The sequence below is a fragment of the Siniperca chuatsi genome, linkage group LG3 (assembly GCF_020085105.1).
Source record: "Siniperca chuatsi isolate FFG_IHB_CAS linkage group LG3, ASM2008510v1, whole genome shotgun sequence".
In the NCBI taxonomy this organism is placed as follows: domain Eukaryota; kingdom Metazoa; phylum Chordata; class Actinopteri; order Centrarchiformes; family Sinipercidae; genus Siniperca; species Siniperca chuatsi.
In genome coordinates, this window is record NC_058044.1 from 7624674 (window position 1) to 7641544 (window position 16871).

The window sequence follows — 16871 nt, forward strand, 5'->3', positions numbered from 1 at the left end:
GTTGTGTGTGTGTAAAGTGTGGTAGTGATCTGTATTCATTATGTGCTGCAGCTTGTGCATACACCATTCATATTCTCTCTCCCTGCCCCAGTCTTCCCTCATTCACGCTTTTGGTGACCCTTATCTCTCTCCCCAGTCTATTTTCTCTCTCCCTGCTCTTCTGTCTATCCTAACATCTATGGTACATCTAACACAGGGACATTTCCAATGATGCTGAAACTTTAATAAGAAGAAGCAGATGAAGGCATTGGTCCAACACTGTTTAATATTTTATTCCTTTTCAGTTAGTGGAGATAGATGTCAGTGTCCACACAGATAATGTGAACGCCAAGATAAAGGTAAAAGGAAGAAGTTTTACCTCTTCGTTTGTTTTAAGCCACCAACAGTTGGTGGTGTGGCTAGAATTGATACGGGAGGCGCTTTTGTACGGTATTTTTGAGAAACAATCCAGTGCAATTCTATGGAAGATAAATATTAAGACAGGGTAATTTGTATGAAATAGAAGGAAACCCTCCTGCTCTGTTGTCCCTCAGCTTGTCTGTCACGTTGTTTCGCTAACTAAACAGACATTTATGGTCCTCAGAGGTTAAAATAATAATTTTAGCGATTCTGTGAGTTCAACCAGGCGCCAACAGTAGGTCAAATATTCATGCAAACATGATAACACTGAATGTTCCATGCTAAAGATTAGCATGTAGCTAAACAAGCTAACTGTAAGAATGTTTACTTTGACACCATTAATTTAACTGAAAACATTACATGATCATTTATATTAGTAGTAAAAGTGAAATTGTAATAGAATGAACACTAGCAAAAAAGTGTCAGTCTCAGGAAACAGTTCTCTGGTATCTCTGTTTAATACAGTCTTTGGTATCCACTAAGATGCTAGCATTAGCGGTTAGCTTAAAGCACAGCTTAGCCTACACCGATGTACGGCTCAGCACTCTGCATATACACTTTTAGTCTTGTTTTCTCTTGTTTTTCATCCTTTAATAAATCAATGTATGATCACTAACGAATACTTAAGAACCTTTTACCAGTTTTTTATTTATTTATTTTTGGCTTTGATTAGGGCTGGGTAAGTTATTGAACCTCATTTTGGCAATTTTTTGGTAGTGACTGAAATGTGTCCATAGCACAGTATAAAGTACTGAAGTTTATGCTGAACTTGCTCAGATTCATGCTCTCCTTTATTTATTATTTGATCAGACACTTCCTGATTTAAACCATCATTTTGCTAGTTTTGGACTATTTTATTTTGGCAAAGTTCTGTGTTCAGGAAACATTTAACATTTGAAAAATTTGGCATCATACATCAAATTTTTGAAAGATGGGGTTTTGTAGAAAAACATGTTTATATTCCTCAAAGGGAGTGAAATACATATTGATTCGGGTATTGCATCAGCACTACTATGAAACAATTTTAGGGCTGCAACAAATTTTCATTCCATTAAATTTTCAATTAACCTGCCAGTTATTTTCTTAATTAATCAATCGTTTGATGTGTGAAATGTCAGAAAATGTCCATTACAATTTCCTAATGCCTAAAGTCAATGTCTTAAAATAGCTCGTTTTCTTCAACAAAAGTCCCAAAAATAATCAATTTATTATCAAAAACAAATAAAAGCAGAAAATCCTCACAATTGAGGGACTGGAATTAGGGACTGTTGGATATGTTTGCTTGAAAAATTACTTAAATGAATCTATTATTAATAGTCAGTCGACTAATCAGTTTATTGACTAATTGTTTCACATTTACGCATTTTCAAATGATACTCAGCCATATCTTAATGGCACAACACGGGACTCTAAACACAACTGAAGTTTTTCAAACGCATTATGTCTACACTAGTTCTCTAGCGTGATGAGGCCAAAACCAACAGTGCCATCTCACATGCAATCGGTCACTCACAAGGAAAAGCAAGGCAGCTATAGTGCAACTATAAGTACACTCACACACCTGTTAACAAACTGTAATCCACTGCCTGTGTTGACGTTACAGATAATCATCCTTTTCTCCAACTCCTCCTTCCCTACAGCCCCTCTTTCACCTTCTCCAAGACAGTTGTTCTCTTCAGTTGGCGCCTGAGTGGCTCCCCTCAGCATGCAGCCAACACCAGTACTGTGTTCTTCTTCCATAGCCAGAGGGGATTCAGTCACTCCAGTCTGGCCACAACAGTAGTTCATAACCCCGAGGCTAACTAAGGGAGGGGTACAGTCCCCAGTGGTACCTGAAGTCGGAGTCTCACCGAAGTGCTCTGCAGGGTCACAGCGTGTGTTTTGTTTTTTATGCCCGGGTGAGCCAAACCTGAGTCAAGACTAGGGAGACCTGAAGGAGAGAAAAGGATGGTGATGGGTCCATCTGAAACCCTTTGGGTGCTGCAGCTGCTGTTTACTGTCTGCTCATGTAAGGTAAGAAGACACTGTGCCTCCACCTCCAACTCCAGCTGATCTCTGTGTTGGATGATGGAGTGTGTCAGCCAAAATGATTGCAGTTTTCAAACTTTACATCTGATGTCCAGGGATAAATGGAAGTCCTCTCTTTTTTGTCAGATGACAATTTTTAACAGTGAATAATTGTGTTGCACTTCAAAGCATAGAAGAAGTTAAGTTTAGGGTAGTAATACACACTTTGGCAAATAGTGTAGCACGTTTCGTCTTCAATTTCGGTTCTTTCAATTCCCATATTTAAAGCATGTATTTGTTTGCATGGGAAATGTATTTATATCTCCCAAAACACACGTCTTGTTGAACATTTCCGTTTGCTTTCATGTTGGATCTTTCTGAGCCTTTTCTACACCGTGTCCAAAGAAATGAAATGCTTCATGGATCAACAGCACAAAAATGACTAGATAAATATATTTACTGCCAGAGGAGTTCTTCCAGCATCTTCAGAGTCTTCCTTCCAGCTCCTCCTAAAATCATATTATTATGAATTTATTTTAGGTGGTTTTGTACTCAGAGATATCACTATGATCTTTATCTGTTATTGTGGGTTTTAATGTGCCTTCTTTTGGCTCATTGTTTTGGTTTCAGTCTTTTTCTTATCTGTAGTTCTGTGATGTATTTTGCCACTTTGCTTTGCTGTTTTGCTCTATAAAAAACATTTATTATATTTCCTAGCAATGTAAAGAGGGAGCTACCTGAGTCAGTGACCATAAATACCCGGAAGGTGTGTCACACTGCTTAGTTGTCATGTCGGCTCTATTGTGCCCCTCCATCTCCCGACGACTGGGTTACCCCTAAGTGCTGCTGATTGAAATATTCATGTTAGTTCAGCGTATTCGCTGAAGGGCGTTTTATGTATAATCCATGTGTATCCTGGGGGTTCTTTACTGAGACAAGAAAGTATGAGCATGTAACCGCTGATGAGAACAAAGGCACAATAAAACATTTAGTCACACACCAGCTCCAGGCGTGAACCACAGAGCTGCTGTGTAGTTGTGTTACAGTAAAGTGATGCTTATCTTACAGTACCATGAGAAGCTCTCTCACACAGCTGTTAACACTAATCTTCTGTAGGGGGTCCAGGACACATCGGGCCCTCAGAAAACATACTTAACATTGTTTTATCAACTTGATACTTGATGAATTTTCCTAATTTTATGAGAAATGCATTTAAACATGATTCTGAATTTATGGCGAGCTTCAGAAGTCTGCTACAGAAAATTATGCATTACTTCTGTTTGGTGTCTGTAGCTGTAAAACATGGTTGCATACAATGGGTTTTTATGCAGCACTACCTCTCTGAAAATCCCAAATAAGTCTAGTCTAGCCCATATAGCATATAAAACATTTTGACATTTTTTCATTATTTGGTGTATTAACAATGCTTTATGGTAATTTCCATATTTTATCACCTTCATCAAATGTGCAAGCCCAGTTTGTAGAGGAGCTGCTCACAGCTGGAAAAAAATAAAAGAAAATGCAGATGGTAGTAAAACAGCTTTGTGACCAGCAGCTCCATGTAAAGAAAACATTTGCTCTCTCTTTGTGAAGTTTAATTGGCGGTGTCATTACAAAGTTGCAGTTTGATGCTTTGTGCACATATTGTGTCATGTCCTGATAGCATAAAACGGTTAAGTATACATATGTTTTGTATACTAACAGCAAAAACAGTATATAGTATATACTGTACACACTTAGTATGTAGTATGGAACTGGGACATATTTACTAGCTCCTTTTCATCTGCAGTCCATGGGCAGGTCGACACAAACACTACAAAATAAAGTAGTGGAACATTATTTTTGTTAGTTTGTTGCTTCCATGGAAACACTGCAGACACAGATCAAATCAAACATCTTCTGAAAATCTTGTATGTCTCAAGTTTTGATCAAATCTAGTGTGAAACACCTCGCATACTGAGTTTGAGGTTGGGAGGCACCGCTGGCCACATGGAGGCAGTGTTGCATCAGTTTGCAATGCACATGAAGCACAAATACATGCACTCAAACACACACAGACCAGGGACAGGTCAATCCAGAGCACTGTTCTTTCATGTAGGCGTTTGCATTTAATCAATATAAAGGAAAGTGTGTGTGTGTGTGTGTGTGGGAATCAATGTGTTCACTGCAGTAAAGATGAAAAGGGGAAAATTAGAGGACAGGAAAATAAGAAAAGCAGTATGGTTGGGAAAATAGACAACAAAGGCGAGAAAAGAGGGCAAATGTTTAGTGGGATTTTGTTATCTTCATATTTTATGTTATCCGCTTGGTCCGCTTTTAAGCAAATATTGTTCAAGAGGAGAATGTGTTCATTTGATGAGTGAGTTGAAAGAAGAGGTGAGAGCATGAGTGAGAGGGAGAGATGGAGGAGTGTGTCTGAGAGAGAGAGGGGGAGGGTGGAGGGAGGGAGAGGCAGAGAGTTAGTGGATAAATGAGAGAGCAGCAGTGGCTCAGCCACAGCGTCTTACTGCCAGGCGAAGGAAGGAGCCCAGGAAACACACACTCAGCCCAGCGGGACCTAACCAGCTGTTTCCAGGAGCATCTCCTGCAGCCTGAGCCCAGCATTCGATGTTTGGACTTGATGCGTCTTCACATGGAGGCATCTGGAGTGACTTGTGCTCCAGGATTTATTCTCTAATCTATGACAGAGTAGGAGCGGAGACTGGCTGTGGTTTTATCACAAAACTAGAGCTGAAAGCAAACTCTCAAACGTTTTACCTGTAGCATCATGTTGTGTACCTGCTGTTTTTAGCATGACTGCTGTCAACAGTTTGGACTGTGTGTGAGAGCCAGCCAGAGTTTCTGTCTGTCTGTGTGTGTGTGTGTGTGTGTGTGTGTGTGTGTGGTGTGTGAATGTGTGTGTGTCAGGATGAGTGTTCCCATGTTGAAGATTGGCGCGGTGCTCAGCACCATGGCTATGGTAACTAACTGGATGTCCCAGACTCTGCCGTCCCTGGTCGGACTCAATGGAACCATCATCTCCTCTCCTGAGGGCACACATGAGCGAATCGTCAGTGTATGTATTCTGTATACACACACACACACACACACACACACACACACACACACACACACACACACACACACACACACACAAACACACTGTATGAAGAGTTAATTTTCCTAAAGATTTGCTTTTTTTTTGTCACCAAAGTTAATCTTTCACATTCTCTAAAATTTCAGTTTAACAGTACAGAAGATTTTTTTGTCGACAAGCAGCTGAAGTTATCTTGTGTTCTCAGTGTACACTCACATACTTCCTGTACTCATCAACACCCACTCTCTACATATAATTGCATAAGCTCTCTAATGTGACATTGTTTTTTTTTATCAGAGAAAGTGCTGCTTTTGAATTGCAGACAAACACCTAGACTATCTAGAATTACGGGGAAAAGGAGTCAAATTTAGAGATCAACACATTCAGGAACATTTAGCCTACATGCAGCAGATATTTGATCTGTTCATTGGTGCAGAAAATAGAGCAAAGAAGGAAAACAAACAAAAAAGAAAATATGCTCAAAGGAACAGATTTAGAACAAAATTTGAAAATAGAGCACAGCGTGTTGCAAATTTTAAGAAAAATAGCACTGATAAATGAATAAATAACCTTTTCTGTCATAAAGAACACATGTACAGTATGCACCCACTGCTACACACACACACACACACACACACACACACACACACACACACATGCGCAGAGGGGTAATAGGATTGCTCTCTCTCTCTCTGACTTACTGGGGTGATATTTCTCCTGGGGAAGGCTGACTCACCCGTGGGACAGCCAGCAATTTGTTGCCCTAGCAACACCCTGGCAACACCAGACATGAAGATGCTGGGCCACTGAACACTGAACATACAGGTCTCTTAACCCTGTATATACTGTGTATGTGTGCGTGTGTGTTTGTCTATATGTGCGTGCTTGGGCTTTGCATGATTTAGCTTTCTGGCACGAAAGGCACCTCACAGCTGCTATTTGGCAGTACTTTGCAAGTTCAGCAAAGTGCATGCAGTCCCACGCAAGTAGATACCTACACACAAACACACACACACACACACACACAAGAAGTAGCTGAGAACAGATGGCGATGTTAGAGGTGCAGTGTTGCTACTTCATGCTACTTCAGGAGATGATAGACAGAAAATCTCTTAAGCTTTAATGTTACTGTAAATCAGTTTGACAACGTGAATATAATTTTGAGCGAGATCAGCGGTTCGTAACCTTTTTTGTCTGATGTGCCATCACAGCCCTGTCAGAGGAGCTCAAGTGCTCCTTCATCGATGCCATGTTCAAAATGTGTTCATTTGAATTGATTTTAAACTGGATTTTATTTAATACTATTCGTTATATGAAAGTGGATGTTGTGACAATATTTTTTCATACAATTGAACTGTCAGTGTTTCGGTTGGTTTGGTCGAGTTGGTTTCAATCTCTTTTAACCATTTATCCATTACTTTTAGCTAACTGTTTAGACTTCCATGCTTGCTTGCTAACTAGTTTTCACGCTCTTATTTGCAATATATAGCGTTCAGGTTTTATGGCTGACTCAATATGTAGATCTATTTTTTCAAATTAGTTGAACTACTCCACAATCTTTCCACGTACCCCCTGGCAACTGCAGAAATGTCCCCTTCAGGTACAATTTCCCCAGGTTGATGACAACATTTAGACATCTAGGTTTCTGTGTGTAAAAGAAGCTCTTACACTTTTTGAGTATTGTATTTTGTCCTAACTCTTCTGCCTCCGCCTCTCTCTGTTCAATTCTTGCAGGAATTTAGCTCAGTTAGCTCTCTACTCTCTCTCTATTTGCACTGATCACTATCAGCTGAGCTGCCTGAGTAGATTTTTATCATTTCTCCCTTATGTGAAATGAGCCCTTGAGGTGCTGTATGTCCTCCTCTGTTTAATTACATCGAGCAGTAGGCACAAACGATGCTGATATTCTCATCCCATTCACGTCCTCCTGTTTTAAACCGCCCCTACCCCCGTCAACTTCGTTGTAAACAGGACCTCAAGGTTACCATACCAAACCCAGCTGATTGATTTATCAGATGTTTCCCTCCAGGCCTCTGCTTTCCCTTCCCGTACCTCCTCTCGCGCCTCCATCCTCCCAGCTACCTCCTCTGTTGTTATTCTTTTTCAGGGTTTGTAGGGCAGCTTTTTGCGAGATTACTGTGACAGGCTGGTGTGTGTCAGGTTGAAATCAGCCGTGGTTTTACATTGTTCTAAAATGTAGTAGGTCAAACTGAAGACCTGATTAAGCTCATCAAAATGAGCTCATGATTTCACGTGCGCTCTCATTTAATGTGTTGTGACTTGGGTCCGACGTTTAGACCGCAGGGAATCATTGCAGTCACTTCAGCACTACCTAATGAGGTCCCAAATAACCCAAAAAATTTAAAAAAGAAACGTGTCATTATATAACTACTTGCTTTGTATTTTAGAAATATTACTTAGTAATACTTACTGTGTGCTACAGCCTTGAAAATCACATCAACAAATATATGTTGTTCTCATTAAAAAAGTATTTGCACTATTCTTTATGGTACAAAAGATAAAAAAAATACCTGAATAGCTGACTGTGAAATTTAACCACTACTGAGTACCTAATTTAAATACATCTATCTGAATTTACATGGTCTGAATTCACGTCAGAATTTTCAGAAGGTAATTTCAAGTGGTGCACTTTCAAAAACTAGATTTTAAACCTGCAATAACTTACTTGGCCTCTCGAGGGCAAAGGAAACCACCTGTAAACACAGTGATATATATCACCTTTTAAGTTGAAATGGCAAACTATTGTTAGCAGACGGATGCTTATTTACACATCCACCAAAACAATGAGCTGAAATGCTGAAAAGCGAGGGGAACTTGTCGAGCGACCCCTTGATCCAATGTTTATATAAAAATATTGATTTTAGCTGTTTTTAAATTGTTTTTTTTTTAGGTTCATAAATTCAGATTAAAGTGTCCATTTTTTTTATGTTGCTCAAATTCAGTTAGTCAAGTCCAAAACACAGGTTGCTCAAATTGGATTGGTTACATTCAGACACCAAAATTTAAGATTAAAACTTCGTGCCACCATGGATAATTAATCGAGCCTGAATGGAATATGTGATTTAAGTGTCTAATTGACCTGAAATTTGAGAGGAAGAAGTATCCTTGGTAGCCATGATGTTCTAGTTTTAGATCCGAATTTCAGCAACTTGAATAAAGTTTTTTGAATATTGGACGTTTTTTCAATCTGATTTTGCGAATCTTAAAAAACGACATAAAATCCAGTTATTGCACTACTAGAAATTACCTACTGGAAAATTCAAAGAGGGGGTAACAGCATGAATTACACCACATAAATTCAGATAGATGGTTTTCAAAGTAAAATATTTCATTGCTTTCAATGTTCTATTTTAATCAACATTATGTAATAATAATGTAACAAAGCAATAAGGTATTCAGTTGCTACTATTGAATATGTGAATTAAATGGTATCAGCCAGAGTAGAAGTAAAGTTGGGCATTAGTATGGATTGTGAATAGGATATAAATCATTTTTTGTGCAGATTTCTGGGCGCTCTGGGGAGCCGGTGACTTTTTGCCAGAGAGAACAGCCGCTCCAGCTGTAGATGCAGAGGGTGGAAACTCTCCAGTTCTGCTGCTAGCTTTCCTGGACACAGACATGTGGGAGATGTCACAGCTGATTTTAGCTGCAAACGAGAAATATCCAATTTAGACACGGATGTCTATGGTGCAGTCAAGTACAATAAAGTGCAAAGAGCATGCACTCTCCTTTTTACAAATATAAATGGACACTTAAATCATAATATGTGTCCAGTTGACAGCTCCTGAAATCCTGCTGAAATTTACCAGCAAGATAGAATTAGACAGAAACATTTTTAAAGGAAAATATTTGGCCATCCTTCTAACTACAGCCTGACCTGAATAGCATGCTGAGTTGCTGAGCAAATGTGTGTTGTGCTAGAAAATGCACAAAAGAAACAGTTTCAGTATGACTCATTGGGTCCTTTTGAAAAACAATTTTACACAAAAAAAACTGTTTCACACAAAATAACAATAATACAGCAAAAATTAAACATGCAAACATGTCAAGGTCTATGAAATATAGCTTAAGCAGTCATTTTATTTTTGTCTTATAAACACACAGTATGATTTACTGCCTTATTAATGTTAAATTGTTATGTCTTACATTTTATCTTTCACATCAAAATACAGACATTTTTAAGATGACTCCTGCACACGTCGCCTATATACTATACTCCTATACCTCTACTTTATGTTGTTTTTGAACCCACGCTATATGGGAGGCAGGATTTGTATGCAGCCTGAAGGGAAGCAGTTCCTGAGGGATATGATTCAGGGCAAATTATTCCATACCACCCTTGTCTTCATGGAGCTTGTAGTGTTTGCACATGACAGAAGCACATTTGATGAATGTATGATATCTGAGTGCGTTGTCTTGTCTTGGTCACACTGACTGGATGGAAGGAGACACATTTTAGATTTTACAGATTGAATCAAGTTCCAATTTTTTAGAGGTAGCGGGGGACACCAGTAAAAATTACGACCTTGGCAATAATAAACATTGATATTACACAAGGTATATTTTAATCAAGGGCATTTTTATAATCAGTACGGCTATAAAGTAATGACATTTTTTTTCCTAATCTATTAATCTCATTTTCTCAGTTAATCAGAGAATTGCATAGTCTATAAAATGTCAAAAAATGCCCATCACAATTGTTTTGTCCAATAAATAGTCCAATGCCCAAAGATATTTAAGTTAGAATGATTTTAAATAAGCAGACGTGGCCGATCGTCACTTTTTAGAAGCTGGAGCCAGGGACTTTTTGGCATTTTCGTTTGACAAATGAATTAAACGATTAATCGATTAGCAACATTGTTGACAATTTCTTCAAATCTATTCATTGAATTATTGTTTTAGCACTATAAGACAGTATGTCACAAGAAAATGCCTTAAAGGCCATAAGTGGTTATTGGAGGAATTGTAGTTTCAATAAAATGTAAAATTTTAATCTCGTAGAATCTAAAACTCAGACTGAAATGCATTTCTAAAAGTATGTTTCAAATTCAATAGAAATAACATTGATATCCTCAAAAATGTGAGCTATTGACAAATAAAAATTAAAATTTTGAGTTTTACTTTAACCTTCTCCTCTGTTGAGTGCTCAGCTGACATGTTATTCCTACAGTGACTTCATTAACACAGAGCCTGTTTGTGTGCAGGGTTTGTACCCGGGCTCAGAGGAGGGCTGGCAGGTGTACAGCACGGCCTCAGATCCTGACGGCAGGTGTGTTTGCACGGTGGTTGCTCCAGCACGAAACCTCTGCAAACGAGACCCTCGGAGTCGTCAACTACGCCTGCTGACTGAACAGTGTGTGTGTGTGTGTGTGTGTATTTGTTTGTGTTTGTCTGACTCTTGAGTGCATCCCTGCATGTTTCAGTGGTCAGCATTGTGATGCAGCACAGGGGAAAGGCAGCGTACTGGAATGAAATATTCACTGGACTGTCTCTTTGTTTTGACACTTACGGAAACACACATGAACAGACGCACACACACTCAGGTTTCACTGACAGATGTATCCCTGATACATCAGTAGCTGTATCCTCTAAAGACTCCCAGTCATTCAACATGCCAAAAGAGTTTAAACTCAAAGGAAACACTAACAGATGGGTGGGAAAGAAACACTTCTATATTGCAGGGTGCAGCTCTGTATATGAGTATGTGTATGATGAATGTCTATGTGTTCGCGCGTGTGTGTGTGTGTGTGTGTGTGTGTTTATGTGAGGATATGCATCTGGCCACGTAAGCACATTTCTCTCAATGTATATATAGAGCGAAAAGTGATTTGTGACAGTTGATGAATTATTAAACGCCATCAGGCCAGCAAACATTTCCCAAAGCATTCCCTACTGCAAGGCTCACACACCAGAATATATACATCCTGTATTCTCGCCAAAGTAAAAGCAAACCACAGAACACTAACAATAACGTCCTGAGGATTATAACTCTTTTCTTCATTCACTGCTGGTGTTACATCCTGTAATCTCTTCATGCAAAAAGAGTGAGAAAAGAGAAAGGTAGATGAACACTACCTGAAATAATGTGCTCTCCTCGCTCTGTTCCTGTTGGGAGACTTCTGTATTTATGAATCTTAATTAGCTCAGCGTTTCTCTGGAAGTGACACCCAGATCCTGCTGTGATTGTGAATGTGTGTGTTTACGTGTGCCGCTCGTCTCCGGCCTCTACAGCTTGTGTTACAGCGGGTGATGTGTGGGTGGGTTTGTATGTTTGTTTGTTTGCATATCACTTCTGGATATCTGGGTCATTTTTATAATGGATTTTCCTTTTGTTTTCATGCTTGTTTTTCTATTCAATATCAAAAGAAATTTGAAGTATTTGGTAGCATTTCAGGGTGGTTAATGAGAAGAAGCGTGGGAGTGTTTGTTTCTTTAGAGCAGAACATATTCTAGAAGCGACTCATGTTTAAATGGATCTAATGAGAAGCTCCTTCAAAGAGAAATATGATCTGTGTGACTTTGCATCCTGTTGTTGAACCAAGGTAGTAAATATTAAAGGAATATTAAAGGATCAGTTCACCCTAAACATAGACCACAAATAACCCCAAATATTTTATTTATTTGGTTCGTCAAGCTAATTTTCCAGTTGTGTGCCGTTAAACCATTGCAGAAGAAGTGGGTGCGACAAGATGATGTAATTAAATGAGTGCCAGTCATACCTCAAACAGTGAAAAACAATGTAGAGAACAGGATGGAAATATGGCATTTATCTTTGTTTCATGTATTAATTTGAGGAAGGTTACAGTCTACTTATCGCTCCACACAAATCTGATGTTTGTTCAGTGGAAGCTTCAGTGGATGTTTAAGTCACATGCTTCATGTACATCATGATTTATTTGCTAAGTCTGTTACCGTTGTACTTTGTCGCATTTTGCTTTTATCAATAGACCAACTTTTCCACCTCAGCTAAGTGTAAAAAAGAATTTCCAGATGCATACACACACACAAAAAAAAACATGTTAGAAATGATCTAAAGTTAAGAAGAGAATAAATAGTCTCTATGTGTTCTCTGGATTAACCAAAGAAATGGGGACAGTGTTTCTGGATGGACACAAAGTTTTTGAATGTCATTTTTCGATGCTGTAAGTAGCACACATGAAATTCCATTTTATCTCTATTGTAATGAGGTGGAAGCAGAAATCTCACAGATGGATATCTCCCGGGCAGATAAAACAAAAAATATCTGCATGGCTAGATACCACGAAAGGTATGTAAGAAAATGTGTCTTTTTACAATTTGGGTGAACCAACCCTTTAATTATTCCATCACATCACCACACAGCCATGTTGGTAGGCAAACAACAGGTGTTTGGAAACAAATAACAGGTGGCAGTAATCAGACAACAGCCAAAACCAATCATAAGCATTTCTGGCAATGCAGGATACTAACAATGATCACTCATAATATATAATATGTGTGTGTGTGTGTGTGTGTGTGTGTGTGTGTGTGTGTGTGTGTGTGTGTCAGGTTCAGAATGTGAGTCAGTCCATGGAGGTGGTAGACCTGCGGACATCCAGAGACCTGCAGTATGTCCGAGACTCTGAGCCGCTGCTGAGAGGAGTGGACGGACGTTTACACACTTATGTGGCCAACCCCCGCACTCTGACGGCTAAGGGCCTGCAGGTACAAACACACACAAACACACACACACACACACACACACACACACACACAGTCAGTCAGACACCCAGACACACACAAAGTGTAAGACGGCCGCTGTAGGGAACATATAACCTTTGGTGTGAAAACATTGATTTCACGCATGCCAAGCTGAAGTTTCCTGCCTGCACTCAGACACGCGAGCATCTTTCATGAAGGGGACAAAATTTGTCTTGAAGCTGTCAATTCACTGGCTTCATGTCCGCTGTGTAAAAGTGTCACTCAGCTCTGTACAGAAGGTGCCAGCAAAACTGCAGCATCACTGCACACATTAAGACTTTGAGCTGTCCAAAAAAAAAAAAAAAAAACAGAATCTGTCTGGAATGAGTCTGACATCTAAATATTAATCATTAAATTTACATAATATTGACACACAAAAGCAGAGGGAGTTCATATACAAGTTTGGTGTATGTGTTTTAAATTTGCAGGAGAGAGGATAAGATTACCTCACAGGATAAGTATTGCCTTTTACTGAGGGAAATCTAAAGGTATTTTGAGTACTAATCTCATCAGACTCGGTGTTCTCTGCCATGACGCCACTGGCAGGCGTCTGTGCCAACAACAAACCAGCAGGCAAGCTGAGATTATCTCAAGAGCTACAGAGAACGAAAGGCTATGGATTGGGGAATGAGGGATGAATGAGCTAAACAGTTAAATCAGCTGTGACACTGCTGGTTTAATGTCTGCAGTTGGCAGCTCAGGACTCCTAATGACAGTAAACCAAACAAAACCCTGTGCACTGTCTACACCTGCATGTAACTTTCACAGTAAGCATTGACTTGGGGTTTGTGTCTTGTTTGACGTCAGTGTGAATAGTGGGCTAAAATTGTGTGAAAAGCTTTTTTAGATATCTAGGTCACATGAAACAGTTGTTTCAACAGCATTTCAGTGACTATATTTCAGTCTGTAGTTAGGACATGCTTCACATTTAAGTAAAGTCATTTTCAACCAAATTTAGCCCTGATTTAAACTAGACATCTAGATGTCTTTTGATGTGCAAATCACCACACGTGGGCTTACTGGGTTACTAAAACATTTTAGGTCATTGGATCTCCTTAGGAAAAAATAACATATGACACAATATAATTATTGATGAGTACAGACCAGTGAAAACACCTTATTTTTAAGCTTTATGATGAGGTTAGACCAAATTTCACTTCTGCTTCCCTTCAGTGTGGAAGGAGGCAAACGTATTCACTTTTAGACTTCACTGGACTGAACCTGACTCGTTAATTTTGCATAGAGTTCAATGTGATTGAACTTTTACCTGCAGGCTCTCCAGCCTGACACGAGATGGTATAAACTCTCGTTCAGTAAGTATTGGTTGTTTGTATCCTTAAGTGCAAGGACAATGATCAACACATTAAATATAGCGTTAAAGGAATAGTTTGACATTTTGAGAAATACGCTTATTTGCTTTCTTGCTGAGAGTTAGATGACAAGATTGACACCACTCTCATGTCTGTATGGTAAATATGAAGCTTGCATACATGGAAATGGGGAAACAGCTAGCTGTCCAAAGGTAACAAAATCAGCCTACCACCACCTGTAAAGCTCACTGATTAACACATTGAATCTCATTTGTTTAATCTGCACAAAACCTGAAGTGTAAAATCAGCAATTCATTGTTTTACGGGAGGTTATGTGCCGGAATGTTTCTTGACCGGGGACAGTAACTTCATGGAGTCTCCGCTGGTTGCCTGGCAACTGCGTAGCTAACCAGCTGCTGACTTTAACTACATATTTACCGTAGGAGGCACTTCTTGCCATTTCTGCAAATAGCGTGTTTCCAAAACTATTCCTTTAAAAACCAAACAGCAAACATAACACAGATTAATTTAAAAATGTAATTAGAAACTCACAAACCCAACATTATAGAATAATATATCCAATATTTAAAAGCAAGAGATGCTATATGAACAGAGGCTCCATAGGAGGTCCACAAACACACCCAAGGAGCAACATGTTCACACACACACACACGCAAACACACACACACACACTAACCCTTACTTCCCCAAATAGAGAGAATTTCCGCCCCACCATAAATCCATTCTCCCTTTCATCTTTTGCCGAGCATCTTCTTAACAACATCACGGAGCTCTGGGGTCTTTTTTAAAAGTTTTTATGCAGTTAGTTTCTGTGTGTCTGTGTGTGTGTGTGTGTGTGTGTGCGCACGCTTGTTGCTCCTTGGGGGTTTTCACAGTCATAAGCTTTTGCCTCCGCACTGAGAGGCAGAGCTGGTGAATATTTATGCGATGTGCAGCTACAGTAAGTTTATCAATAACTAAACAGTATTTTTATCCCATGGGGGGGAAGGGAACAAGGGAGATGGAGAGGGGGAGGTCAAACAGAGAGATTAAGACAGACATATAGATGAATTGATTGAGCACTTGAGAGATTGAGGAGAAAAGGGGAGGAAATAGGGAGAAAAAGATGTCTTATTGCATATTACCATTTTTTTCCTGTGGGAGGGAGGGATGAGAGCAATGAGCAAAGTGAAGTAAGAGGGGAGGTAAAGGTTAGGCAGAGAGCGGGGGAGAGATAAAAGAGTGAAACAGGAGGTTGAAGGAGGAGACATGGCGGGGGAGGGATTAGCCAGGTAAAGTGTTTACTATCTAACAAGCTGTGACATTTTCAGCATTTTGTCAAGATTGATTTTAATACATATTAATGAACTTACAATTATATGCAAATAATGTCACCAATACCAATCAGTGAGGATGAAGTGGCTAAATTTAAGGTCAACCCAAGCATGTAAAAATTGGTGGTAAACAGCTTGGGAAAATGTTTTGAAGCGATGTCGGAAAAGTATTTAGGTCCTGATTTAAAGATAGCAGGGGAGGGATTAGACACACAAAGTGTTTGACTGACTGCCAAGCCTGTTTCCTGGATGTGCTGTTGTGTTTGTGTGCGGGGGAATGAGATGTTCTGAGGAGATGATAAGGTTTTTGTCTTCGCTTTTGACACTTTTAATCCTTCTCTTTTTTCCAAATCAAATCCAACTCCTCTCTCTCTACACAGCAAACAGTTTTTGGGTGGATGTGAAGGTGGAAAGACATCTAAGTGCCGAGGCTAAAACAGAGAAATAAAAAGGGGTATATAAGGAAAACACTTTATCCTCCTGCTGCAACACACAGCTGTGTCACATATTGATCTTCCTTCAAGCTGATCGCAGAAAAAGTCCTGTTCTCTCTATCTACACAGGCTCAAATGTATCCAGTGTGAGACCCTTTTAAAAAGATCAACATTCAGTCATACAAAAAGCTGTCTTTAACTGTGGACGGGAGGCCAAAATGCAAAAAATAGATTTGTCTATCCATTTTATGCTGCTTATCTGGGTCGCAGTTCCAGCAAACTGTGCAGAGTAGCCCAGACGTACTTTCCTCCAGCCACATCTCCCATCTCCTCCTGTGGGATTGTGAGGCGTTCACAGGCCAGATGGGATATATAGTCCCTCCAGCATTTTCTGGGGATGCTTCCTATTTGGTTAACGTGGCTCCTCGCCTCTCTTCTTCACGTCTTAGCTCCTCCCAACGCACAGCATCTCAGCCGTCGAATGTGTAGAAATATTTAAGTAGAAGAAAAAAAACATCATGCCCAACCAAACAAAAAAAGAGAGCATGGGTGGTTGTAACCAAAGTCAGAG

At 39.5% G+C, this 16871-nt stretch overlaps 1 protein-coding gene across 2 annotated transcripts in view; it reads left to right on the forward strand.

Annotated features, from left to right (window-relative positions):
• The first annotated feature begins 213 nt into the window (after positions 1-213).
• Positions 214-16871, forward strand: part of LOC122873186 (noelin-2-like) — a 30605-nt gene continuing 13947 nt past the window's right edge. The window contains exons 1-4 of one of the 2 annotated variants that reach the window (XM_044189579.1): positions 214-338; positions 2040-2412; positions 10708-10854; positions 13028-13186. In XM_044189579.1, the coding sequence (XP_044045514.1) occupies positions 2347-2412; positions 10708-10854; positions 13028-13186 (372 nt within the window). In that variant the 5' untranslated portion in view covers positions 214-338; positions 2040-2346. Of the gene's footprint in view, positions 339-2039; positions 2413-4879; positions 5462-10707; positions 10855-13027; positions 13187-16871 lie in introns of those variants that run through there. The other variant, XM_044189578.1, reaches the window with a different exon arrangement.